The 27039-nt window shown below is 42.6% G+C and overlaps 1 protein-coding gene across 14 annotated transcripts in view; it reads left to right on the top strand.

The window, feature by feature from the left end:
- Positions 1 to 27039, top strand: part of plekha6 (pleckstrin homology domain containing, family A member 6) — a 94576-nt gene that overhangs the window by 33569 nt on the left and 33968 nt on the right. For 8 of the 14 annotated variants that reach the window (XM_037490774.2, XM_037490778.2, XM_037490772.2 and 5 more), the window contains 3 exons: positions 9796 to 9896; positions 25065 to 25246; positions 25899 to 26471. In XM_037490774.2, the coding sequence (XP_037346671.2) occupies positions 9796 to 9896; positions 25065 to 25246; positions 25899 to 26471 (856 nt within the window). The other 6 variants (XM_037490779.2, XM_037490781.2, XM_037490784.2 and 3 more) reach the window with 6 other exon arrangements.

Genomic DNA, 27039 nt, shown 5'->3' with positions numbered 1-27039 from the left:
CCATATAAACGGCATCTTAACCGACGTCAGCTGGGTGAGCGGTGTGGCAACTCTGCTATAGTCCCGGATAAACCTGCGGTAAAAATTGGCAAACCCGAGAAATCTCTGAAGTTGCTTTCTTGATGTCGGAGTGGGCCATTCGGCCACTGCCTTAACCTTGGCAGGGTCGGCTTTGATCTGCCCCTTCTCCACAATAAACCCCAGAAAACTAACAGGGGTCACATGAAAATCACACTTCTCCGCCTTAACAAAGTCTATTGTCCAGGAGTCTCTTCAAGACAATGTTAACATGTTGTACATGCTCCTGGAGGTCACAGGAAAAAATCAAAATATCATCCAGATAAACGAACACAAAACGATTTAACATGTCTCTTAACACATCATTTATAAGTGTTTGGAACACAGTTGGGGCATTTGTGAGGCCAAAAGGCATGACCATATATTCAAAGTGACCCAGGGGAGTGTTAAAACCTGTCTTCCACTCGTCCCCCTCCCTTATCCTCACCAAGTGATATGCGTTGCGAAGGTCCAACTTGGTAAAGATAGTTGCTTCGTGAAGGGGACCAAAAGCGGAGTCAATGAGTGGAGGGGGGTATTTGTTACTTACAGTAATGTCATTAAGGCCCCTAAAATCGATGCAGGGGCGAAGAGACTTGTCCTTCTTCTCCACAAAAAAAAATCCTGCCCCCAAAGGAGAAGAGGAGGGGCGAATGAGTCCAGTGGCCAAAGAGTCAGTGATGTATTTTTCCATGGCCTCTCTTTCAGGCTTGGACAAGTTGTACAGTTTTCTGGATGGGTGGGGGGAGCCAGGGATCAAGTCAATACGGTCTGTGGGGTGGAAGGGATAGCGCTCTAGCCTTACTGAATACCTCCCGGAGGTGGTGATGAACAGACGGGACGGGACTTAGATCCACTGGTTTAGGAGGAGATGGAGTGGTGGCTAACGTGGAGGGAATGGCAGAATGTAAGCAGTGTGAATGACAAAATAAACTCCAATTAGTGACTGAGACGGTAGCCCAGTCTATGTGGGGGTTATGGAGCTTTAACCAGGGGAGACCTAACACAACTGGGGCATTTGGAGAAGGGATAAAAAAAAATGACATAGCCTCATGATGGTTACCGGAAAGTTGCAAAGAAACGGGAATGGTGCGGTGAGTGACATGGGCGAGGATCCTACCATCCAGTGCGAACACCTTCCTTGGGTGGGGAAGGAGCTGAGAGGGGATTCCTGACTGGGCAGCAAAATTAGAGTCAATGAAACTATCGTCCCAGAGTCAACTAAAATAGAAATAGGCAGAGAGGCCTGAGCCCAAGAAATAGTACCCTTAAGGATCAGGCGGGGAGGAGAAGAAACAACCGCTGAGTGGCTCACCAACGCTCCTCCCGTGGTTGATCAGGAGGGTCGATATGCGGCAGAATCCTGCTGGAGCCTGGCTGAGGCAACGGAGAGGGCGCAAACCCCTGAAAAACGGGGTTCATTGTCCGAGTCACGGGGGGGCGTGGCCAAGCCTCCCGGATCTCTCCCTGCGCCACTCGTGAAGGCGATTATCTAAGCGTATCAATAAGGAAATAAGATCGTCCAGCGAGGTGGTCTCATCCCGTGCGGGTAATTCATCCCTCACCTCATCTCTGAGTCCCCTGATAAAAAACCCCTGAAGTGCTTTCTCGTCCCACCCGCTCTCTATAGCGAGAATACGGAAGTCTACCGAGTGCGCCGCCACGGAGTTATTCCCCTGGCGAAGAGACAGGAGCCGGCTGCTGGCCTCCCTGCTGCGCAGCGGGTGGTCAAAAGTCTTAAGGAACTCCTCAATGAAGGAGGTAAAAGAAAAACACGCTGGATGACTCATATTTGCGATGGCAACAGCCCAAGCCGCGGCTTTCTCCGACAGGAGACTCATGCAAAAGGCGATCCGCGACTTGTCCGTGGAGTAGGTGAACGGCTGCTGATCGAAAACAAGATTACACTGATAAATAAATTCTCTGCCGGAACCTGACTGTCCCGAAAACCTGGCGGGCGTGGGGATGAATGGCTCCCGCGGCTGGATGGGAAGAGCACCCGAGGACGCAGCAGGTGGAGGTGTTGTAGCGGGATCCGGAGCCGGGGCTGGAGCGGGAGCTGGGACTGCAAGCGTGGTGAGGTGAGTTGTCAGCTGTTCCATGCGGCCCCCGATCTGCGCCACGTTGGAGGTGAGGGTTTGGAGGGTTTCCATCACCTCGTGTAGGGCTTTCTCATGGATTCCCACACGGGTTCCTTGGGACGAGAGAGCCTGTCGGAATTTCTCCGCGTCTGCGGGGTCCATCTTCTTGGCCAGAGTATTCTGTTAGGGAAGTGGTGGTGTTCGGACCCCAAAGCAGACACGGAGGAGCAGGTAGTGACAAAAGGAAGGTTTATTTGTCGGAAAAGCAGTTGGCAGGCTGGAGCGGCCGGGTGCAGGCTGGCTGGAGGATCCGCGGTGAGGCGAGGAAGACAGCCGAGCGAAAGGGCACAAGGAGATTCACGCTCTCAGGGAGCTCGACGGAATACTCTGGCGCCGGCTTGTAGAGCGGGCCAGATCTTTATAGTGGGGTGATTGATGATGGAATGCAGGTGTGCCTGCAAGGGGAAACGGGAAGGGGAGGTGGAGAGACAAGACAACAACGCGGAATCACCCAAATCCTCACAACTGGCAGGTACCTGTGGCATAAACAGCATCTGCTACCACCTCGGTGCTGTATCATTACACGGTGCTGGGGCTTCATGCCGGCCGAAGCTGTCTTCGGCCGGCATGAAGCCCTAGTCTAATTCCAGAGTCTAATGGAAAAGGTCTGTAAGCCCCATCGTGACTATGCAGTGGCGTATTTAAATGATGTGGTAATCCACAATAAATCCTGGGATGGCCATGTGGTAACACTGGCAGCGGTCCTGGAGACGCTTCGCAAGGCTGGCTTGACAACTAACCCCGAAAAGTACATGCTTAGCCTGGAAGAAGCTACACAATTGGCCACAACCATCCACTAAACCCCATGTAAAGACATTCCTAAGTTTGATCTCATACTATGGTCATTTTATCCTGAACTTCTCTGCTGTAGCTTCTCGTCTCACATATTTGACCAGAGCCCTCACAGCCACTCAGGGTAAAGTGGACAGGAAAAACTAAAAAGGGTCCTTGAGTACCCAGCCGTTGCTGTTGACCCTAGATTTAAGGAGCTGAGGGGGAAGGTGGTTGAGTCATCTACATTCCGGCCAGAGGACTCCACCGACTCCGTCAGTAGAAGATTGGCATTAGGGGTGAAAGCTCATGTCTGAACTAGATTTGTTTTTTTCCGTTCTTGTAAATTAACTAGTAACATCTCTGTTTCTCTCTGATTCCCTGCCACTAATTGCTGTGTCCAAGCCGCCCTGTGACAAATGGAAGAGAAACGGGGTGACATTAGTTGATAATCTGAAGGATTGTTACCAGAAAGACTTGACTTGACTTGACATTTTGAGGACAGTGAGCAGCTACGTAGCTGTGAAACCAAGTTTTACCACCACTATGGGTACTGGAGGCACAGGCATGCACAAGTATAGTCTTTGAACTTCATTAGCCAGCCATGGCTCGTGACTTTAGGTCGGTTACTTTTAGGTTAGCTTTGTAATGCTGTAAAAAGGTTTGTAGTTGACTGGCTACATTTGAGACTGTACATTTATATCACCTGGGGATGGCAAAGAATTGCTGATTACTTAACTATTAAACCGCCAGTCAACTACAAACTTTCACATTTACATGCAACACAATCCCAGTTATATTGTAATTTTCCCTCTTATTTAGGTATTTTTATTCCAAATATATGGTGAATGATATTCTTGTGCACCTGGTGGGCGGAACACTTATATATGTTACCTAAGAAATAGGGTAGGTGGATGGGTCGAATGAGCATAAAACCACAACGGATTTGTATAAAGAGTGTAGTGTTTATGTGTGTGAAGATGTGGGAATGTTCACATCAGGGAGGTTGATGGGTCACTGCGCAAACTTTGGGCTACAGCCTGGCTCTGGTTTCATGACAGTTCTCCTTTCAGCAGAGTACATCACCATGGTAATGCTGGCTGCAGTTTTTGAACAGAAAACACTTTAACAGAATCTTGATTAATAACCTGCTGTGGCAAAATGCCATTTCCCTAACAAAAGATGAGATAAGCAATTACACAGCGCTAAGTGAGGCTCTTGCGGTCAACATGGAATCTCAACCAATCAGCCTTTGTGTATTGTGCCTGTAAAAAAGTCAGTGGTATTGCAGTCTTATGACTACAGGGGACTTTTTCTTGTCCTATAGTAACTGTACAGTATTATGGGGCGCATGTCTCAGTGATCTGTTGGTACTCCTGTCCGCTACCCAAGAGCTAGTTGCATCCTTAAATAACCATGTGGAGAATTGCAGTAATAAAGCCACGCCCAAAAGATGTACGCAGTCGTTGTGAAAAGAGTAACAGGCCTAGAACACACCAGATTAACAGCTGTACTATTCATTTTTCTCCACTGGGTTTGTAGTCCTCTGTAACCATTTAACAAAGTAACCAAAGTAAAGATCAAGTCTGATCATTTTACAAACATGCTTTCCATTTCCTTTACTTATTCTGAAGTTAATTCCGTCTGTGCTGGAGGCTTTTTATTCTCATCACGTCTGTTTCGTCTTACCCCGCCTCTCACTGGCCCAGCTGTGTTTTGCAAAAGTAGGCTTAAAGAGACTGAGCAATGGGAGCAAGGAAGGAATTTGTGACAAGGCAATTCACCACTGCGATTGCTATGCCAAGAGGGACAAAGGGACAAAAATAGGGCCCCAGAGAAAGAGAAAAGGGGCCAGTATTTTGTTGGATAGGTTATGTCTTAATTTGTGGATCTTGCTGTGCTTGCATAAGTGTGTCTGTTACAATTGTGTTGAAGTTTTAGTCATTATGTGATATTATGTGATGTTACAGATATTTCATAGAATTATGAATTATTCTATCCAGATGTAACTTTTTCTAGCACAATCAGACAGGATATGCGAGCTCAACATACTCTTTAAAAAAAATCGGTAAAGCAATCGATCTTGTGAAAAATACCGCCACAATAGCGCCACTTAGTAGCTTGATTCCGGCAGCTTGTGTCCTTGATATCATTCTTTTGATCATGTTCAAAAGCTGTTCAAAAGCTCTTGATTAAGTGTGTGCATCTCTTCTACCAGATCTTCAGATACCCAGGAGACTTGAAATCGGATTGAGTATCTGCAACTTGTTGTTGCTTCTGCTGTTTTTAAGTGAAACTTGACTGCTACTTGCTTTATCTGTTACCGTTTCTTGTTTTAAGCTAACTTGACTGCTAGTTGTTGTTGTTGTTGTTGTTCACTGATTAGGGTGTCAAAGTGCTCGTTGCTTTGCATTTGGACGAGTTTCAGCTGAGGCAATCAACCTGTTTTTTCCTAATGACGGGGGAGTGGTCAGCGTAGCCGTAGCCGACTTCCACTAACGAGGGAGTATTTAACTGGAGACTAGGTGAAGCGTTAGCAAAGACCCCCCGCAAGAAGACAAGCAGAACAAAGACAAAAAGGAGTCTTTTGTGGAGTCAAGACAAGCAGAACAAAGACAAAAAGGAGTCTTTTGTGGAGTCAAGAGAAGCAGAACAAAGACAAAAAGGAGTCTTTTGTGGAGTCTGTGGGGTCCGGCGCCTTTCATATTCTTTCGTAACTATGTGTTTTATCCCTGTACCTGTTCGAATTTCTACCCGCAGATACTACCGCCCTCAGACTAGATCAATTCTTTGTCGTAATCTCTCCTCTCTTACCTACCCCACCCGCTCTACACATGTCCAACACCTTGTCAGAGGAGGCCTCTGGAACTGCCAGTCAGCTACTTGCAAGGCAGACTTCATCTCCGGGTTTGCTAACCAGCAGTCGCTTGACTTCCTCGCCCTCACTGAGACATGCATCACACCGGAGAACACATCCACCCCAGCTGCTCTCTCCTCCTTCCTTCTCTTTCAGCCACACACCCAGACCCACCGGCAGGTGTGGCGGCACAGGTTTACTCATTTCACCCAAATGGATATTTTCCCCGTACCCTATATCTTCCTCCGCCCCACTGTCTTTTGAATTCAATGCTGTGACAGTTACTCACCCGATACAATTAAGCATGGTTCTCTACCGTCCACCAGGCTCTTTGGGTCATTTTCTGGAAGAACTGGACATCGTCCTCCTAGGAGACTTCAACATCCCGACAGAGAAGTCATCCGACCTCATACTCCTACTTTCTTCCTTTGCACTGTCACTCAATCCCTCCCCTCCTACTCACAAAGCTGGCAATCACCTTGACTACATCTTCCCTAGGAACTGCGCTACAATTAACCTCACTGTAACTACACTCTGTCTCTGATCACTTCTTTGTCTCATACTCTCTTCCGCTCTCCCCAACTAACGACCCCACCCCTTCAATCGACTCTATACCTGTCCGCTGCAACATCTGCTCACTCTCTCCCCCCTCCCTGGCCTCCTCTGTTCTATTGGCTCTCCCCTCAACCTACTCTTTTGCACTCTTGCATCCGAACTTTGCCGCAGAGACTCTTCTAACAACTCTGTCCTCCTCTCTCGACTTGCTGTGTCCGCTTAAGACTCGACGGGCTGGCAGCTCCCCTCCGGATCCGTGGTTGTCTGAACCGGTGCGTGCTGTGAGAGCCACTCTGCGAGCATCCGAAAGGAAATGGCGTAAATACAAACAACCTGACGACCGGCATGCGTTTCAGTCGCATACCCCATTCCATCCCACATTCTACAGTCGATCGCCCCCGATCTTCTTCCTTTCCTCACCTGTCTCATTAACAATGCTCTGTTATCTGGCTGTTTCCCCAACTCTCTGAAGGAGGCAAGAGTTAACCCACTCCTGAGGAAACCCACCCTCAACCCTTCTGAAGAAAACAACTATAGACCGGTATATCTTCTTCCCTTTCTGTCCAAAACTATTGAACGAGCCATCTTTAACCAACTCTCCTCCTATCTCCCTCATAACAACCTCCTTGACCCCCATCAGTCAGGCTTCAAGGCGGGCCATTCCACAAAAACTGCTCTCCTCGCTGTCTCGGAGCAACTCCACGCTGCTAGAGCCGCCTCTCCTCCGTCCTCATCCTTCTGGAACTTTCTGCAGCATTCGACACAGTAAACCAACAGATCCTTATCTCCGCCCTTTAGGAACTTGGTGTCACAGGTTCCGTGCTCTCTCTTGGTTCTTTAGACTCTACCTTGAATAAAACACTAGCAAACCGTAGCACTAACAAATCGTAGCACTGAAATTGTACTTATAATGGCACTTTTCTATAACAAGTTTTGAAACTGCTCATTTGATGAAATGTACTTTCTTGTTACTTGTTCTTCTGAGTTTGTATCTCTGAGTTTGTATCTCTATGTTGAAAGGCACTTATTGTAAGTGGCTTTGGATAAAAGCGTCAGCTAAATGACCTGTAACGTGAGGCCCAGGTTGCCGATTCCGTTTGCCTACTCGTCTGAGACTCTGGATGAATGACGCCACATAATCAGATCGAATACATTGGCCTGAATCTGGCGTATGACACTGCCATCACTGGGCTGTAATTTAGAATAAACTGGCCCAAACCTGGCACTACCAAATGCGTCGACCCGGGTCAGGCTCACAATCCTGCTGAGAACCCTGGCCTCAGATTTGGAGGTGCTAATCCTCATCTGAACCGCTTCACGGAGCGAAGCTCCGCCGGAGGTGTGAGTTGAAAATCTTTTGGCCCGGGGCCTCCTCCAGACGTTCCCAGTTAACCCGCACTACATGGTTGGGTTTACCGGGTCTGTCCTGAGTCTTCCCCCATCCTGTCACTCAGCTCACCATGAGAGGGGGATCAGTTGACAGCTCTGGCCCTCTCTTTACCCGAGTGTCCTGAACATGCGGCCTCAGATCAGACGATGTGATCACAAAATCGATCATTGATCTATGACCTAAGGTGCTCTGGTACCACGTACACTCTGAACATCCTTGTGTTTGAACATGATGTTCATTATGGACAATCCGTGAATAGCACATTTACATTTAGATTTATATTTATTATTTACATTTAGATTTAGCATTTACATTTAGATTCAACATTTATATATAACATTTAACATTTACATTTAACATTTATTATTTAACAACTTTGTGTTACTGCCAAACATTGTACTTGGAAAAGTTGTTGCATGTATTTACATGATTTTGTCTCTGCAGTCATCAACAGGCCAGAGCGTGTTTTAGTGCTGGTTGCTGATTAACCCTGGCTGCCATGTCTCAACCAGTTTAGGCCCGTTGTTATAATGATAATGATTTGGCCCATGTTCGGCAGCCATCAACGGGCCAGAACCTGTTTCTGTGCTGGTTGCCCATGAACCCGGCTGCTATGTCCTAATCAGTATAGGCCCGATTCTGTAATGCCAGATATGGCCCAGGTTTGGCAGTCATCAATGGGCCAGATCCCGTTTCATTGCTCATTGTCGATAAACCCTGCAACCATGTCTCAACTTCAATAGGCCCGTTGCTATAATGACAGATTCAGCCGAAGTCTGGAAGCCATCCACGGGCCGGCTGGCGATAAACCCGGTGGCCAAGTCTGAGCCAGAATAGGGCCATGTCTGTAACAGCTACATCTGGGCCAGATATGGCATGAATGAAATGGGCCAAAGCTGGCTCACATCTGGCCGCATCGAGCCGGAACACTGCCAAGCTAGCCGACAGTCAGCCGCAATACGGCCGGGTTCGCTGGCTACCTGGGCTCTTTGCAGGTCTTTGTACAGCAAGGCAAGCAGCCTAGTGGTGAGGTATTCCGTTTATGAAGCCACAGAGTTGGGTTAGAATGTCACCCTCACGTTCATTTTTTTTATCTTATTGACCATGCTTACAACTGACCGCTGCCTCCCTGACATGCAAGGGGAGGCGAAGGCTTGTTCTTCGCTGCAGCTTTAATTAATAATGGCTTTTCCCGTCATCGTCACTTTGTATCATTATCACAGGGAATACTGAATACATGTTCATGGTTTCAGTTTATGAATACAGACATTAATAATTTAAATTCGAGTGGTAGACATGTATAGGCAGTGTTTCTATTTACCTGCTGTCGCTTTATGAATGCTTGTATGTGTTTTTTGGTTGCATGTGTGTGTGTCATTAGTGCAGACAAGTAGCAGGTACAGTTGGGTGCGAGCCAAGATTCCTTCTAGTCTGAGTCACATGGGCTGTTCATTATTATTATCTTGCCAAACAACACACACACACAGATACAGAGAACATCATTTAGAGCAGGGATCAGGGTATTGTATGATTGCACAACCACTTACCCCTCCCCCAGAGCTCTCTCTCTCTCTCTCTCGCTCTCTCATTCAGTAGCGACAATGTTGTTGCAAAGCTACATTCAGGAAATAAGAGGTAGGAGGAGATTACAGAGAGAGGAGTGTATTGCTTTTCACAACCAATGGTCTCCTTTTACAAACCTCTTATTAATGACCACTCTATCCCGTTGTGTCATTATCGCTGCTCATCACAGCTGCCCTCTGATAATGGATATCTATTTTAGGAAGCATTCATCGTGGCAGAAGAGAGGATGCTAGGAGGAGAAGAGCTTGGATTCCACTCTTGTTTTTGGATCCTGAACATTCCTGCGTTTTACTGCTGTTTTATCCTGCAGGCTGAATGAACTGGCCAATGCTGTAATTGAATGTTTGTTTCACACAGCAGATGTAGCCATGGATTGGATCAAGGATCTGTTTTCTGATTTTTTCTAGGATGTTTTCACACGTTCAATTGTCTCCTCACAGATGAGAAGGAGGACACTGTGCTAGGAAGTTTGCCGTTGCTTAGTTTCCAGATCAAAGGAGTGGAACCTTCGGATAACATCACCCGCAAATTTGCCTTTAAGGTCAGTAACATCCTCGCGGAGGGACCGTGTGTTTTTTCATTTCATGCTGGGGAACATACTATGAATTTCTTTTCAGAGTGTAGATGTTCTGATGCATAGCTTTTGAAAGGCAGTTGGTTTTCCTACTTCTACTCCTCATTATTTACACACATTGCAAAAAAAGGACTTATCTGATGTTTGAACATGTTCCTAGTTGGATCATTTTGGCATAGTAAGGGGAAGCTTAGTTTGGTCCTGGTTGATTGATCAAAGGTGGCGTGCTACATGCCTAAGTCACATTGTAATTGTATGACAGTTGAAGAACCCCCTGGAAACAACAGTCTCTCACTTCCATTAGTGTGGTGGACTGATGGTTGTATTTCTTGTTGGATCTTGTCTATATTAAATTGTCCATTAGGCTGGGTTCTATTGTTTGATAAGAATTTTCATTCCTGTGTTTTTTTTTAAATCAGATATGATCATGTTGATTTTGTGTATATGATGTTGGTGGTAATTTCCTACAAACAGTGCGCTAGACCTATTCTCTTACATTGAATTGGAAATCCTTTGAAGGTCCATCATGTTGGTTGTTAGTGTAGAACAAATATTTAGTCGTTCTTTGAGCTTTTCTGAGCTCCAACGGGGTTGAGTTGTTTGATAGAAGTGGTCAACTAGCTACTTAAATCAACAATTCGACTTTTAACATTTTTTATCATGAACCATGTATTTGTATAAAAACATCCTCATAGTCTGAAGAAACAGTGGGATTTCTCTGCAAGGTTTTTGTTTGGTATGAGGCAATCACATCAAAAATCGTATTAATTCTATAATTGCTGTTCCTGATAATAAGATAAAGGCTGCGTTTCTTCAGATCCTTGTGAATAACATCCGCAGCTCTAACAGTCGGGGACAAACAGCTCCTGAAGAACGGCACCATACCACCTGACACAGCTGTTTGTCAGAGCAGACTTAAGATAACACAGCAAGGATGTTATGTAGGTTAGCTTGATCTTAATCTGCTAAGTAAAGTTTTAGCAGTAAAGTTTCTTCTAAGTAAAGGTTTATACGTATAAGTTTGTTAGTAAGGAAAGCTAGCCTTGTTTCCCCCTCAGAATGAAACACACACAGGGACACCTTTCTGTCTTCCTCCCCTAATTTCTGCACCTCTCTCTTCTCTTCTTGACCTCAAAGTTGATCATTATCAGTTTTATTCACGTTTAAGAACATTTTGTCCTTTTTGTGGTTCTCTTTCTCTGCATGCCCAGTACAAGCTCTTGTGCAAAGTCCAGTACATGTACATAGGCGGTGTACAAACACAAACACATACTCACAACGACACACACAAACACACCTGCAGTGGAGATAGACAAAGCAAATATATTCAGTGTGGCTTTGCCAGCTTTCCAAAAGAGTTAGGTTATAACACTGAAGTTAATACTGAAAAACTCTAATGTGTAACATTAATTTGAATAATAATGAGTGATTAAAAATACAATTATAACCAATAGTAAAACTATGAATGTATTGGAGACAAATAAAATGAGGTAGGAAAGCAAACAAAAGATTAGTACAAGGCCTTCGTGTGGAAGGCTGAGTGATAAATCATAAATAAATCATTTGCAAGTTATTTTTTAAGGAGACTGGGTTGGGTAGGTTCCCAGAGCCCGAGCTCCAGTCTACAGTATGTGCTAAGCTAAGCTACGCACATGTTGACTCCATCTCCATTGTCCTTTTAATAGTTTTAAAAAGTTTATATTTGTGTGCACTATAACTCAAGGGCGGTGTCCTTAACTATTTTTTTTTTAAACGTATTTTTACTAGCCTGACTTGTCATGCTGACACATGAAATTAATACATTTTGGACCAGCCAGCAGTGAGGTGTTGACATTCTGTAACAATTTTTAGTTAATGCCAAACTTGATCCTGTTCTTAATATGCTGGTCTGGGAGCATTGCGAGAAAGAAGTTTGTTCAGCCTTAAAAACTGAACCCAAAGGTCGATTTAGGAACAGCTCAAAAGTGTGTACAATTTTGTCATAGACCCAAAATTAAATGATAGAAAAAATGATATAAAATAATGAATAATTTAAAAAAAACAAGCAGCGTTGGACGGGTCCTCGCTACTCCTTGCACGTCGGGGCACTGGCCGAACAGTTAAAAATGCGGCCGAGGACGAAACGTTCGCAAGTCAGTGGTCGTTAACCGTGTAGAGCAACGCCAGGAATGCCGCTTTGCAAACTTTATCTTTGACATTATCATGGTCTTAGGCCTTTTATGTCAACATATAACCAGGAGCTTCTGATGTACCATCCCAAAATAAAAGCCTCTCAAAATACCATGCATGAACCAACTTCCTTCGAAATCATCAACAGGTGTTTTTTTTAAATTGCTCCCTACTCACATAGTTTAATATTTCTTCCGGCAAAATGCAAAAAGAGCACACTGCATGGATTTGAAAAGAATAGGATTTAATTCCTGGGAGGAGTTTTTTACAACTTCAAGAAATTTTGAAAATATGAAAAAATGAGAGTGTGTTCAGGGGTATATATCTTGCTTTGTGAGAATAATAATATAATAATTCCTTGAGTACAATAGGTTCCTCTACGACTAGTCGTAGCGAGGACCTTAATAATAATTCCTTGAAATACAATAGGTTACTCTACGACTAGTCGTAGCGAGGGCCCTAATAATAATTCCCTGAAATACAATAGGTTCCTCTACGAGTAGTCGTAGCGAGGATCCTAACAAGCAGCGTTGGACGGGTTCTTGCTACTCCATGTCGGGGGCATTGGCCAGTCTCGGGGCATTGGCCAGAAACACACCTACGAACTCCTGCATTCTTGATGTTGGAAACTTTTCATAGGAATTAACAGGTAATTTAACTGTATTTACCTTGTCATAAGCAGACATGCATGCAAACATTTCTAATACAACTGTTGAAATAGACATTGACATTTTGTAACAAAAAAAAAAAAACACGACAGCAAGGTGGCAGTAAAATAACTATCAACACACACACGCACACACACACACACTCACTGTCTTTCTTTTAGCTTTACTCTTTCCTGTATCCATGGCGATTATGTCAGCAGCTACACCTGAGTGAAGCTCCCACCCCCCCTTCTTTGGGTGAAGTAGTTATTGAAATGAATGGAATAGCTTGCATAGCATTGGCCATTGAAATTATTGAGAGTTGTTATCTGTTATTCTCTCTGGTGTGTGTGAAAACTTTTGTGCTTTCTTACTACCTTCCTTCTCTTAAAGAGAAAGAAGGACAGTTCGAAATCAGTGATTCTGTCACTTCCGCTTTATTTTCTCGGTTAGATTTTTCCAAAGTTACAGAGAAATGCACAGTTCTACTCGATAACGCCATTATATTACCCAGCAATAATGGTTGATGTGATTTGCGAGGTGTCAGTACGCCGAATTTCTAACATTAGCATGTTAGCCTAACTTTCCGGAAATTTACCGGAAACCTTTTACCCCTTTGCAACCCTAATAGTATACCACCTCCAGCTGTCACTCAGTGATAATCAGGACATTCTGATGTACCATTTCAGAGGTAAAGCCATGTTGTCAAAATGTTATACATGAGCCAACTTCTGGTTAATTTCAGATTTGATTTAAAAGGAAACAATACATCAAAATAATCATATGGATGTCTACAGGGTAAAGAGGAAATGACATATGAGTATGGTCGAGTTAAAACTACAATTTTCATGGCGATTGGTGTTTTTTTTTAGAAAAAGCTCTGTGTGCACATAGTTAAATATTATGAAAACATTAGGTTGTGTTCAGGGATTCAATGTTTACATATGTTACAATATTGGTGAGGGCAGGCCAATTCATTCGTAAATGATTAAACACACCTCTTGCAAAGTTCATTAGCGCATATATTTTCAAAACAATAAGATATAAACACGATTTTCATGATTCAGGGGGACATTGAAACAATAATGATCCATAGAAAGTCTTGTAACAATCGGACACAGGGTTGAGGAGAATAGTCGTAGCGAGGACCCTAATTACATTACATTACATTACATGTCATTTAGCTGACGCTTTTATCCAAAGCGACGTACAATAAGTGCATTTCCACATAGATACAAACTCAGAAAACAAGTAACAAGAAAGTACATTTTTCATCAAATAAGCAGTTACAAAACATGTTATAGAAAAGTGCCATTATAAGTACAATTTAAGTGCTATCATTTGTTAGTGCTACGGTTTGCTAGTGTTTTAGTCAAGGTAGAGTCTAAAGAGGTGTGTCTTGAGTTTTCGACGGAAGATGTAGAGGCTCTCTGCAGTCCTGATGTCATCGGAGAGCTCATTCCACCATCTCGGAGCCAGGACAGCAAAGAGTCGCGATCTCGTCGAGTGCTTTTCTCTCAGTGAGGGAGGAACAAGCCGCTTTGCAGATGCAGATCGAAGTGTGCGAGTTGGGATGTAGGGTTTCACCATGTCCTGGATGTAGACTGGTCCTGATCCAATAAATTGTGCAAGTAGAAAAGGGCTTGTCAATGTGATGGAGGTCTAAAATGCCCTGCCCACACTTAATCATGTCTCCTAACCAAGTCAGATTTGGTGCTAATATTTAAATGATATTAAGCTCTCTAAGATACCACACAATAAACCAAGACCTTAAGGAACACCATAAAAATGGCATTTGGTGTTTTGAAAAACTCAATGCCTCACACATATCTCACTGCAATGAAAAATGAAAAGTTTACTTTTTAGAAGTGGCAAAAATAATGCATATATATTGCATTCCCTAAAACTGCATTTTATTAGTGTAGTTTTACTATGGGCATGGCTAAAGAGGAAACTCTTGGGTACCATAGAGTTCCATTCATAATATGGTAACAATTCAGCTAACTGTATTACACAGAGACGGCTTGTTGAGACATGTATGCTGGCCAGTTGAAGATTACGAGTGTTTCGTCTCCTTGAGGGTGTCAAAGAGGTGGAGTGGCTGAGGTCCTGTCCCAGCATGCCTCCTTCAAAGCTGTCTGGTTATTCTTGTGCAGCCACCCTACTGCTGTCTGTCTTAACCTACAGTGTGGATTTGAAAGCTTATGAGATGGCTCATTTGTCAAAACATTTTTGTTTAAATTGCACATAGTTCTTACTCGAAAAGCAAAAAGGTCTATTTGAATCCAGACCTGGTGTGTCAGCCTGCAGGATAATTTGCTGGATCCTGTGAAACTGCCCTATCAGGGGCATGGCCATGGGAGGCAGGCAGAGGAGTACACAGCACCTGATATAACATGGGGAACATCAGACAAATGAGGAGAGAAGATCAAGGGAAACAGATGAACACTCAAGGCCTAAGACAGGGATCCTGACACATTTTACTTGCTCATGTCTGCTCACAAATTTTATCTAACCTTATTTAAGCAGTCATGAAGAAGGCTCATTTGCTGGCACTGCAAGGGGGACCAGCACTAGGCTTCACCCCAGCTGAGGAATTGGCCCTTGTTTTAAGTCTGAGATGGATTCAGGGTGGGACAGCTACGGACTCTGTTCCACCTGTAGAAACTGCCCTCTTCATACATTTTCCAGTAATGCACATCAAACACAATCACCCATTTATATGGGCATACAGTATGAGGACTGTCTTGTCCATATGAAGTTGTGTGCCAAGGACTTCAGTGCCAAACATACACTTCTGGAAAATAGTGTCTTTATTTACAGTTTTGCCATACAAAAACTTGCCGCTTGCAAAAATGCGCAGTGCCATACAGACCATCTGTGGGATGGTGAGAGCATAGCTTTGCGCTCTGCTGAATTTTGGGACCCAGCAGTCGGCACAAATAACGGATTCCATCTCCAGTAAATCTATACATCCCATGCAGGTACTTGTTGGGAAAAGTTAAAGAGCCAAATTCGTTGCAACCTCTTGCCCCCCATACTAGGTTTTTGGTGTTATTTTATTTATTCACTCCTTTATGTTTTTTATCTCAAAAGGGCTCAGGCACACATAAACACATACACGGACCATTCTCCCATACCTTGACAATACGTGGTTTGTAGTTCACTGTTTTGTCTTTCCCTTTTTGTTATTATTTGTTATATTGTTGTTATCCTTGTAAGTATTAAGAAAATTACTAACTGAGCACACTCCGGTGCATTTGCAAACCTATCGATTGAAAGCTAGAAGCTAACAAAGAAACCGAGACGCCAAACAACAAGCTGATTCCACCCTGGTTAGAGCCGTGTACGTACTATTTTTTTCATGCAAACCTTCCCTGAGTAATGGAAAAAATAAACACCAGGCACACAAATCACATAAGCGCTTTTCAATAATAAATGCTACTTACCTTAGCTTTTTCCCCAGGATTTGTTGAGTGATAAGATACCCAGCGGATACCATATCATTCCTTTCCGTATTTGGATCAGAATGGAGGGTCAGAAGTGGAACTTTTCAGAGTTGAGCGTCATGTTTTGTAAATGTTGTGGCTAAGGGAACCGGCGCTCTTGACTTTCATAGGCTAGAAATATATTCATATATTTTTAGCATGCAAAAATAGTGGCCGGATGTGTAACACATTATTATCTGTTTTCACTGAAGATGAATCAGGGTCAAGATTTTCCCTTTAGGAATTATTGATGTATATGAACTATTTGGTGCAAACCCATCTCGTAGATGTTGAAACTATGACCTGGTTCAGGAAAGTAAGAAAATAATCTAAGTCAGTTTGATTCAACCTCACCGAACTATGGCTGTGTGTACCAGAATTCAATCCATCTGTTAGTTGTGGAGAGATTTCATTCCAGTCCAAGAAGTGGACTGGAATGAAATCATTGCTGTCCATAGAGCCATGTTGCTTGCATGGTTAAGAACTTCATACAAACTAACTCTGTTGTTAAAGAAGTTTGCAGAGTTATGAATATAAATTCATGATCAGACTATCTTTCATTAACATTAACTCAGACTGGATCTGTATCTTTGCAGAATCAATGGGTCCAACAAGAATCCAAAGCTGCTTTTAATCTTGTTTTACAAAATAACATGCAACTCATCCATAATAAGCTGTTTGTGTTTTGTGTTGTGTAGTCATTACCACCTCATTGAGTAAATTATTAACTAGGCGCTTTAGCTTTGTGTGTATCTGTGTGACTCACTGGCCAGAGCCATTGGGTTACACCTTTGGGTGTGTATGTGTGGCGTTCACGTTCTATGGAGCTTAGCTTCACCCTTCCTAAAAGCAAACAGTTCCAAAAAACAGGTATCTGTGAGAGTGTTCCTTCCTTTTGGGCTGTTGTGTTACATTTTCTCCATTCCTGTGTTCATGTCACTTACATTCCTATGAGTCCACTGATAGTCCTGATCTGTGAAGCAAAGAATATAGTCTCTTCCAAACACTGGCGAATTCAAGGTACAAAGGGACTGGAGTAAACAAAGTCCCCTCTTACTAAGTAAACGCAAAAGGAAATGAATCCTCAATATAATACTACTGTGTGTAATAACTGAATAGGTGGAAGCTCAAATAATCATTTATATAATATATTCTAAACCAGCATTCAAATTCTGTATAATTTTGTTGTTTTTGCATGTCTATTCATTGTAGGCAAGTCAAGATAATATTAGAATTTTAGTATTTTATTTTAATAGACTCCAGGGGTGACTGCACACTTTCCAAAGGATACATTTGACTATTCAAGGCACCTTGAACACATGTCCTTCTCTTCTTCAGCCCTTTTTAAAAGTTTTTCTTTCTCGCTCTAGGTATATATTCTTCCCTTTCGGTTTTCATCCTCCATTTTCAGTTGTGTTTCAGTAGTGTTTCTCACTATATGTCTAATTTGATTATGTAATACTAGTTTACTTATTGTGTATTTTTCTTTTCTTTCTCTACTTAGCTCCTCCCAAAAAAATGATCATAGACAAAAACAAAAATGTTTGAGATAATGTTTATGTATGTGTTACCTTTCCTCTCCCCTGCATTCATCCTTGACCACCTGAATAAAAGAACAAAGGAACGACAAAGAAGGGACGCACACACACATTCTTCCCATAGACCCACCTCTGTTGCTAGGTTACGGCTGCCACTTACAATACAACCAATTACATCACCTTGTATCGCTTTGGAGTGCTCCAGCGTGGAAGGAAGTGACTCAGTGACTCCTTTCCTCTTGCTGCCATTTGGCATTACACTCCTATATCACAGACACAGTTTATCTGCAGTCAAAGAAGACATAACATACTTCCACAGGGTGACAGCACCGTTGACCAACACACACACAAAAATGTATAAACTATCTTGTTTTCTTCTTTCATTTTGTATGAACATCTGTAAAAATGACAAGATGATGATAAGAGGGGTTAAGGAGGGTTCATTTATGTTAAAATTAGATTACATCAAATTGAGTCTAGAGGCTTTAGCTGAAGAACACATTGTAGCGGCTAAGCCTAACTTAAAGCCGCTGAGGGGCTGCGTAGACAGGCTAAAAGTAGGGTTTGACGCGCTGGCCACTGCACTACCACATGTTTCGTTCTGTAAAATAAACCCTAGCTGTCACTTACAACCACGTAATCGTGACAGAGACCGGAGCGGTCGAAAACTGTGTGCTCCTCCGTCTCGCAACACCTGCCACCTGGCTGAAAGTTCCCACCTAATAAAGCAAGTGAACCATGGTGACACCTGCTGGCCCAATTTGGTATCTTCCACCCAATGTCAATTAAAACTGGCTCCTACACACATTTTTGGCAATTTCTCATAAACGCTGAGTTTGATTGTCACGAAACCTTCGGGGGATCATTACTGGTTCAATGTGCCCTTGATATATCTGAATGGTGCTGATAACTCATTGTTTTGATGAGATATGGGCTAATTAACTTTGCAAGGGGTGTGGCTTAATCTGGCAGATTTATAACTTCCAAATGACTAGGCCTGCCCTCACCAAAAACCAGCATGTGTAAACATTGAAGTTCAGAACACACCCTAATTTTTTCATATTTTTTTAAGAGTAGAGGGCGCTGTAATTAATGGTTAAAATCTGCCTTTTTTGCCTGTGTCACATTGGGGATGTGTACTATCAACCTGAAGTGGAATGGTATTGATTAGGTATTGATTGTTTGCTTTTTAACCTAATCTGAAAATGATCAAATGTAGTCTGGTGATAGATTTGGAAGGAAATTGGCTCATATATGGTATTTTGAGAGGCTTTTATTTTGGACTGGTAAATCCAAAGGTCCTGGTTATATGTTGACATAAATGGCCTAAGACCATGATAATGTCAAAGATAAAGTTTGCAAAGCGGCATTCCTGGTGTTGCTCCACACGGTTAACGACCATTGACTTGAAAATGCTTCGTCCGGCGGCCGCAGGATTCCTCGGCCGCATTTGTAACTGCCCGGCCAGTGCCTGGAAATGCAAGGAGTAGCGAGGACCCGTCCAACGCTGCTCGCAGCTTTAATTTAGAATGTAATTCATGTTATACAGCCAGGGCCGGCGCTAGCCATTTGGGTGCCCTAAGCGCGAATGCTTGGTGGTGCCCCCCCCAACCAACGAACCAACCACCACCACCACCAAAGGAATAACAACCATTCAGAATGTAAATGAAAAGAAATAAATTATATAAAAGATAAAATTATAAATTATAAATACCAAATACCACCACAATTACTAAAAACACAGATTTGGAAGTGACCATTGTAAACGCAGAAAGTATTCAAGTATATAACCGTGTAAGTAATAATGTGCACATTTCTTCAGTAAGTACAAAAAATAATAATAAAGTGCAAACTGCACAGTAGAATTTACTTTACCATCTCTATAAAAGAGACCACTCTGCTATCCGATAGAACAATATTACAAACATTTTTACTACCATCAGTTGTCAAAGGCCCTACAGAGGCACACGCCTGCATTTCCTAGCTGCAAAATCAGCTCTCAGGTCATATGACAGTTTCTGAGCCACGTCCCCATTGATGCTGATGACAGCCAGACCACTTAAACGTTCCTGCCCCATTGATGAGCGCAGGTACGTTTTGATTAGTTTGAGCTTTGAAAAGCTTCGCTCAGCAGAGGCAACTGTGCAGAGGTGGGAACAAGTCACTGTTAGGCAAGTCACAAGTAAGTCTCAAGTCATTGCCCTCGAGTCCTGAGTCAAGTCGAGTCAAAGACGAAGCAAGTCCCAAGTCGAGTCACAAGTCAAAGCCAACAAGTCTCAAGTCGATTCACAAGTCGTACCATTTTAGTTTCGAGTCATTTCGAGTCCTTTTATTATAGTGGGGACGGGGAACCCTTGGTGATGGTGCGCTGCCTCACAGACCTAGACTACGAAGGGAAGGGTAATGGTGGATCGACTGTGACTGTGTTATAGTACTGTAACGCTTACCCCAATGCTGCAGCGTAAATAAGGAGGCGATGACTGGCTTGCAACTCCGCTGCATTTATTTATATAAAACTCAACTTCGGTCACTGTTGGCCGTCACCACGCCGAACGAACACTTCCGCATACACGGACCCACAAAACTCGGGGTGTCTCGCGTAACTACAGCTGGTAACAGAGCATAACGTGAACACATGCAACATCTGCATAACTGATTAACTAATAACTTTAACTCAGCTCATTACACTACTTTAAAACGGACGTTGACATAATGTTGGCGAGGATTTCCATCGGAGTCTGAATCCGGGTTCAAAAATCCAGATTTTTGTAACCATGAACGAGCTGTCTCGTTGATACGGTCAAATGGACTGCAGTGATTGGATGTCGTGCAGGCAGCGCGCGCTCTCTGCATACAGGTGGCGCACATTTATTTGACAGATGCAGATAAACAGAGCGGCGCGGTGGTGTGAAAATGTTCTCCCCCAGTTTTCATGGGAAGTAGCAAGTCTTCTCGAGTCAAAAGGCTCGAGTCCAAGTCAAGTCACGAGTCATCGGTGTTCAAGTCCAAGTCGAGTTGCAAGTCTTTGTACGTTTTGTCGAGTCGAGTCTCAAGTCATCAAATTCATGACTCGAGTCTGACTCGAGTCCAAGTCACATGACTCGAGTCCACACCTCTGCAACTGTGACAGGGAGAGTCAGTGCAATACGAAGAGCAATCCACAGATTGGGATATACCTCTTGAAGCCGATTGTTATGCAAAAACGTTAATGATAACATAAAAAACAAATGATAACAGAAACGGTAACGGTAACAGAAACTTGGGGCGGGCCGCGGACAAGTACCGAATACGGCCCACCGGCGGTCCGTGCGGACATTATGAGCGCGAGTACATGTGGGCAGCCGGCCGCCCGGTGACCGCTAGCAACGGTCCTCACGAGACAAAGTTCGGGGACCCCTGATTTAAAACATTGTCTTAGCTGAGAGCGACGCGCGAGCATCATCCCGCTGTCTCTTTTTTCTTCTTTTTTCCGCCCCTGACTCTTGATGCCTTTTCGAAGCCATTTCAAAGCAGTCTGCCACATTTGAGATTTGAGGCATAATCGAACAAACCACTGGGAGGTGAGGGGGGGGGGGGGGGGTCGCACAGGAGGTTCCCCTTTTTCTAGACTAATTTGGTCTAGGCCTATTACTTTTGTATTGATTTTGCATATTAGCATGCTTTAGACATATTTTATTTGTTATTTATACAAGTAGCCTACTGTGATGATTTTTCACGTCCCAGATTTTACAGCCGGCACTGTATACAGCGGAGAGGGTCATCTGGTCTTTTCATCCACTACCCTCACGTGATGTCTGAAAAAAAACTAAGGCCATAACAAGCCTTTCAAGAAAATATTATCCTTAAGCAGCTCTACATACTTTTTTTTCAAAAATAAATGAATCTCAGGTCTTTTGTAGAGAAGAACAAAGCCAGTGTTGTGCGGCCCTCTTGTCACAAGGGGGCTGCACATCACTGGCATCTCAATCAATTAGAATATCATAAAAAAATAGTAATTCAATGCATTTATTATGTAGATTTATTACACACAGTGATATATTTGAAGTGTTGTTGAAGGTTGATGATTATTGCTTACAGCTAAGGAAAAGCCCAGAAAATTAGAATATTACATAGCCTAGATAAAAACTTTTTGATTCATGTTGTCCTACTAAAAAGTATATCCTATTACAGTATACAGTTTGCAATCAATACTTTGCTTACTTTGCTTGTTTTTATTGACCTTTTATTGATTTACTGCATCAATGCAGCGTGGCATAGAGGCCAATCAGCCTGTGGCCCTATTTATTGTCAACATAGATGCCAACTTAAAATGAATGAGCAACTTTACTTAGAAATTTTGAGGCAATTCATGACTTTAAAGTCAACTTATTACATTTTACAGATGAGAAGATGAGATGAGAGACACCAGACACAACAACGCATACAAGCTGAAGTTTGCTATCAGAGCAACCTGGTCTTCCATAACAACTGAGCAGGGCCACAGCTAAGAAATAATCAGGAAACTTAACATTATTACCTTAACATTTTCCTGTAAGCTCTGGAAACAAAGATCAGTTATAATGGAAGACAAGTTTATTAGTGAGACATTTTTGTCCTTACACATTTTCTTAAATTTCAAACATGATTACAATGCTGGACATGTTTTGAAATGTGGACATTTTGCTCAAACTTTTATAATATATGTATTTAGTGCTCCTAATGGCATTTGAAAGATCCTATGCAATTTAACTGTAAGACTATGGGCAATTAATCACATATGCACATACACAATGTTCTACTACTTGTTAATTTGGTTTGTTGTATTCAAATATTAGAATGAACTAAACGTTTTTCCAATGAAGTTATACAATTACTATAAGTAATTATTTAATTATTATTATTACTATAATAAACTTGTAATTCCCCACAACATGAAAAAAACATGTCTTTCTTCACAAAAATGTGTAACAAACAGATAGACAATAGATAAACAATAGTCAATTGGACAACATGAAAAAAACAAAAACCTTTTCCATAGTTAAAGATTAAGGTTAAAGGTCTAACGCAGCATGTCACGGACCATGCACATTAGGAGGACAATCCCTCCCTGCATTAGTAGGTTTTTGAGTGATTGTAGTTTGGTTTGAGGAATTGTGGTCCAAGTGAGTGAAGCACTATTTGAACCAACCCAAAAGTGTTCCCCAGTGGCTGAGGGTACACATGGGATGTGGCAGATTTTGATTGGATTGAAATTTGATTGAATTTTGTTCGTTCCAAAATGATGGCAGTAGTTGTGGATTCAAGGTGGAGTGAGTGAGAAGAGGCGGCACCATCTTTGGCAATCACTGTCAGGATCCCCATGGAGGTGTGCGACATGTCCCGACAGTCCTAAAAACAATAGCAGCATGTCCAATTGCATTTCTATGGTAGAACACACAAGTTATATTTGTGCCTCATAGAAAAACAAGGCTCCACAAAAAACACATATCTGAGCATTGAAGAGACGCAGCTACTGTGATAGATTTAGACCTTAATAGATAATCAAGTAAGAGAAGATGCTTCTTCAGAGTGAGTAGAGGAAGACAGTAGAGCCCTGATCCTGCATCAAAATAAAGTATAGCAGCACAAATTGGAAGATAAGTAACTTATACCACAAGATTAACAGACGAAACACATTAGACAATCATTTGACTAAAGTCTACTTACAAAGCACGTGTTCTCATCTCCAAGGATGACAGGGAGGCCACAAGGACTGCTGTTCACATCCCAGTAGCATCTGGACTCTGAAAATAATTTAAAAACACACATAATAACCAAGTGTTTGAAGACAATAATTGGACAGGTCTGCATGCGGTGGTCTTGGTCACCCCATGATTATTATACTTTGCTTGAGAAACTTACTGCTGGAGTGATTTTTTTTACTATTAAAGTCCTTTTATTTTTCATCAATACTCTGCATCTGAGTCCTCCCTCCTTGCCCACGCACCCCCGTTGTGACAACATAATCAGTTTAATGGAGAATTTCATCAGCCCCCTCACAAACTGTCTGGAAGAAGATTGGCAGGGAGCTTAAAAGTTCCTTTTTGTATTATATATATTCTCTCATTTCCAGTAAGTATTAAAATTAAGGCTGTCAAATGATAAAAAAATTTAATCAAATTAATCAGAATTTTCAGTGGATTAATCAGGATTAATCACTATTTGCAATTACACCTGAATCCTAACCATTTTTTCTTTCTGAAATGCATACCAAAGATAGATAACAGGACACAGATACATATTTATCATTATTATTATCAGCATTATTTTTTACATAAATACATGTTATTGATATTTTACTTTAGTTTAATTAATTCCAGAAAATAATCAAATCAATGTTATTTGATAAGTTACAGACTGATTTCCCTGCATGGCTCTAGAAGGGTCTCGAGCCTCTGCAGTTTATCCCACTCTGCTGCGGTCGGCAAAACGAGTTTGTGCTCCTGATGGTCCAAGGCTGCGATGACCAGACATGCCAACCCTCCCGATATTTCCGGGAGACTACCGAATTTCAAAGCCCTCCCCGAAAATCTCCCGGACCGACCTTTCTCCCGATATCCACCCGAACAACAATATGTCGGCCTCTTTATTTCTGCTCACGCGCTTGACCATTTCCAGCGTTGAATTCCAACGTGTTGGAACATTTTGCTATTGTGTTGGTCAAATGATCTGAGGTTGATTTTGTTAATGGGCTGCGAACATTCAGCGTGGACTGACGCAAACGACTTGCTGAACCTGACGGCCTGACATATGCCTACAGGTGGCAGTAATGTGTTGTATAGGATGAAGTGCATTCCCTAGAGGAAGAGGTACTTTCCTGACCTGAATAATTTGTCACACTGCGCATGCGTGAAATGTGTTAAAAAAATTGACGTAATTAACAACAAACTACTAATTAACGCCGTTAACGCGCTATTTTTGACAGCCCTAATTAAAATATAACCCTCTGATGGGGCCGAGAGCTCCGCCATCATACAGTTGTAGTTCGGTGCGTTCCGTGCACGCGCGTTTGTATGTTATGTACAGTAAAGTTAACATTACTAATGTTAAATTGGATCGATATTACTTACTTCACAGTAGTTTAAGATTTTTTTTAGTTCATCCTCCATATCCTCCAAATGAAGTGGTTTACCACTATTAATTATCCAGAATTATTTTGATAACTGCGTCTTGATTTCATGAGGAGTTTTTTTGATGATGGGATGCTGACAATGCTAAAGCGGTCTTGCTACCACAGTGGTACACAGATTTGGTATCTCTGCTTTTTGTCTGCAGGTGAGGTTGGAGAAGGAGCAGGCTGAGGACAGGGAGTTGAGGGATCCTATTGTGTTTTGCATGCAGGTACATCACGTTGGGACCAGGACATACTACTTCAGTGCAGATAGCCATGAGGAACAAAAGGAGTGGATTAAAACCATGATCGAAGCTGCAGAGGTCAACATTCAGCTAACACAGAGGTGCAAATTATTTTATTGTGACTACAAATAAATTGAATTGAGATATTTAGCCCTATTGATATTTGCCCTCTGGTGGTGCTATCAGGAATGACTTTTATTTGTAACAATGCACTCATATATATTCACACCAGCATTGAATCTTCCGTTTATCAGATGTTAAAACGTATTTCAACAAGCAACTGGTGGATTATGTATTATTCTTTTATTGAATGAGACCATATATTTCTACTTGAACATAATGTCATATATTTAGTCTTCAATAACTATTAATCAGATCAAGCACTGCTGAAGATGCTAATTTGTCAGTTAGCAGAGGTTTGTTAGACTGTTGGCTCTGTTTTGTACTGATTGAAGATTTTATCATCCAAATGCCCAAATTACCTATCTAACTTGATGTCTACTTATACAACAGTGAGAACACCAACCCAACCAAAGATGCTAAAACCAAAGATGGCAACAATTAATCATTTAAATTGTTGGTTGCGTACAGTTTCGTATTTGTATTGGGCCATTAAATTATGTTAAAAGGAAAGATGGATAAAACTGCCCGATATTAAGATTTGCTGCTGTTAGATTACATGTCTGCTTCTGTAATTATTTTAAGATAAAACCAAAATGCCCATCTATCCGCTTTTTTCTCTGCATTTTATAGAATGAACACTATAGCAGATCTCAACCAGACCATGGCGACCAAGGCAACTAACCAACAAACCCAGCAACCTCCTCACACACAAACACACTGTGACACTGATTTTGAAAATACCCCCTACCCTAAGATCAACATACTCAACAGCCATGAGACAACTACACACTCCACCCCCTGCTCTGAACAAGTGGAAAAAAATAAAGATGGAAGAGAAGGAGAGTTGGGAGGAGAAGGTGAAGTCAAAGGGGAAGACCCTGTTCCTGACAATGCTTCTCACCCAAGCCACCATCCAAATGGGTGGGGCAACTATGGCCTTCGTAAGACAATGCCCCTCAACAGCAATAACAAGCCCCCTGCATCCAGGAGTCAGAGTCAACCTTGTTCCCGCCAGGGACAACAAGTAGGGGGTGTTGGGCCATCATATGATTCCAGAGAGCAGCAGGATAACGTGGTGCTGAGGAGAGGATTTGTGCCTAGGACGGCTCCAGAGAGGCTTGCCCAGAGGAAAACCTCCATGGCCCAGTTGCAACAATGGGTCAACCGCCGACGGACAATGGCCTCCCAGGAAGACATCAACAGGTAGAGCAGTGTAGAAGAGGAGAAATATGACACATGCCTCTGTTCTCACGCCTTTTTCAGTGTGGTATCTGTATTTTGGTTTATTCTAGAGCAAAATGGTTTGCATTAGCAAACCATTTTTTGGGGGGGGTGGATGACTGATGTCTGAAAATGTCACAAGCAATTAAGTAGTAGGCTTACCTTTTATTGGTAACATAACTGTTACTATTCTGCTCTTGCTTTGGGAAGTTAACGTCACTGTATCCCATCGCGGACGGCGAAAGCTAGTACATGCCTGACCTGGACGCTCGTAATTTGACGCTGTTTCCGGTCTTTTTTTTTTGTTGATCGCCCGCGAAACGTAATTGATGTTAATTCATACACGTCAACGAATCTACGTGTCAAATCTCATGAATATATAAAGAAATATTTACATGTCTGCAGAAAACTTAGTAAGTAGTAAGACTGCGACGGTTGGGAAATGGTGGGGAGATGATCAAAGAGCTTTTATTGCACTACTTGGAGGTGTTCAGACGGGATATAGATAGCTAACAGCAGATCCACGGAATAAAGACAGTAATCCGACATG

Source organism: Pungitius pungitius, chromosome 8 (genome assembly GCF_949316345.1).
Source record: "Pungitius pungitius chromosome 8, fPunPun2.1, whole genome shotgun sequence".
NCBI classification, from domain to species: domain Eukaryota; kingdom Metazoa; phylum Chordata; class Actinopteri; order Perciformes; family Gasterosteidae; genus Pungitius; species Pungitius pungitius.
This window is presented reverse-complemented; position numbering and strand designations above follow the sequence as displayed.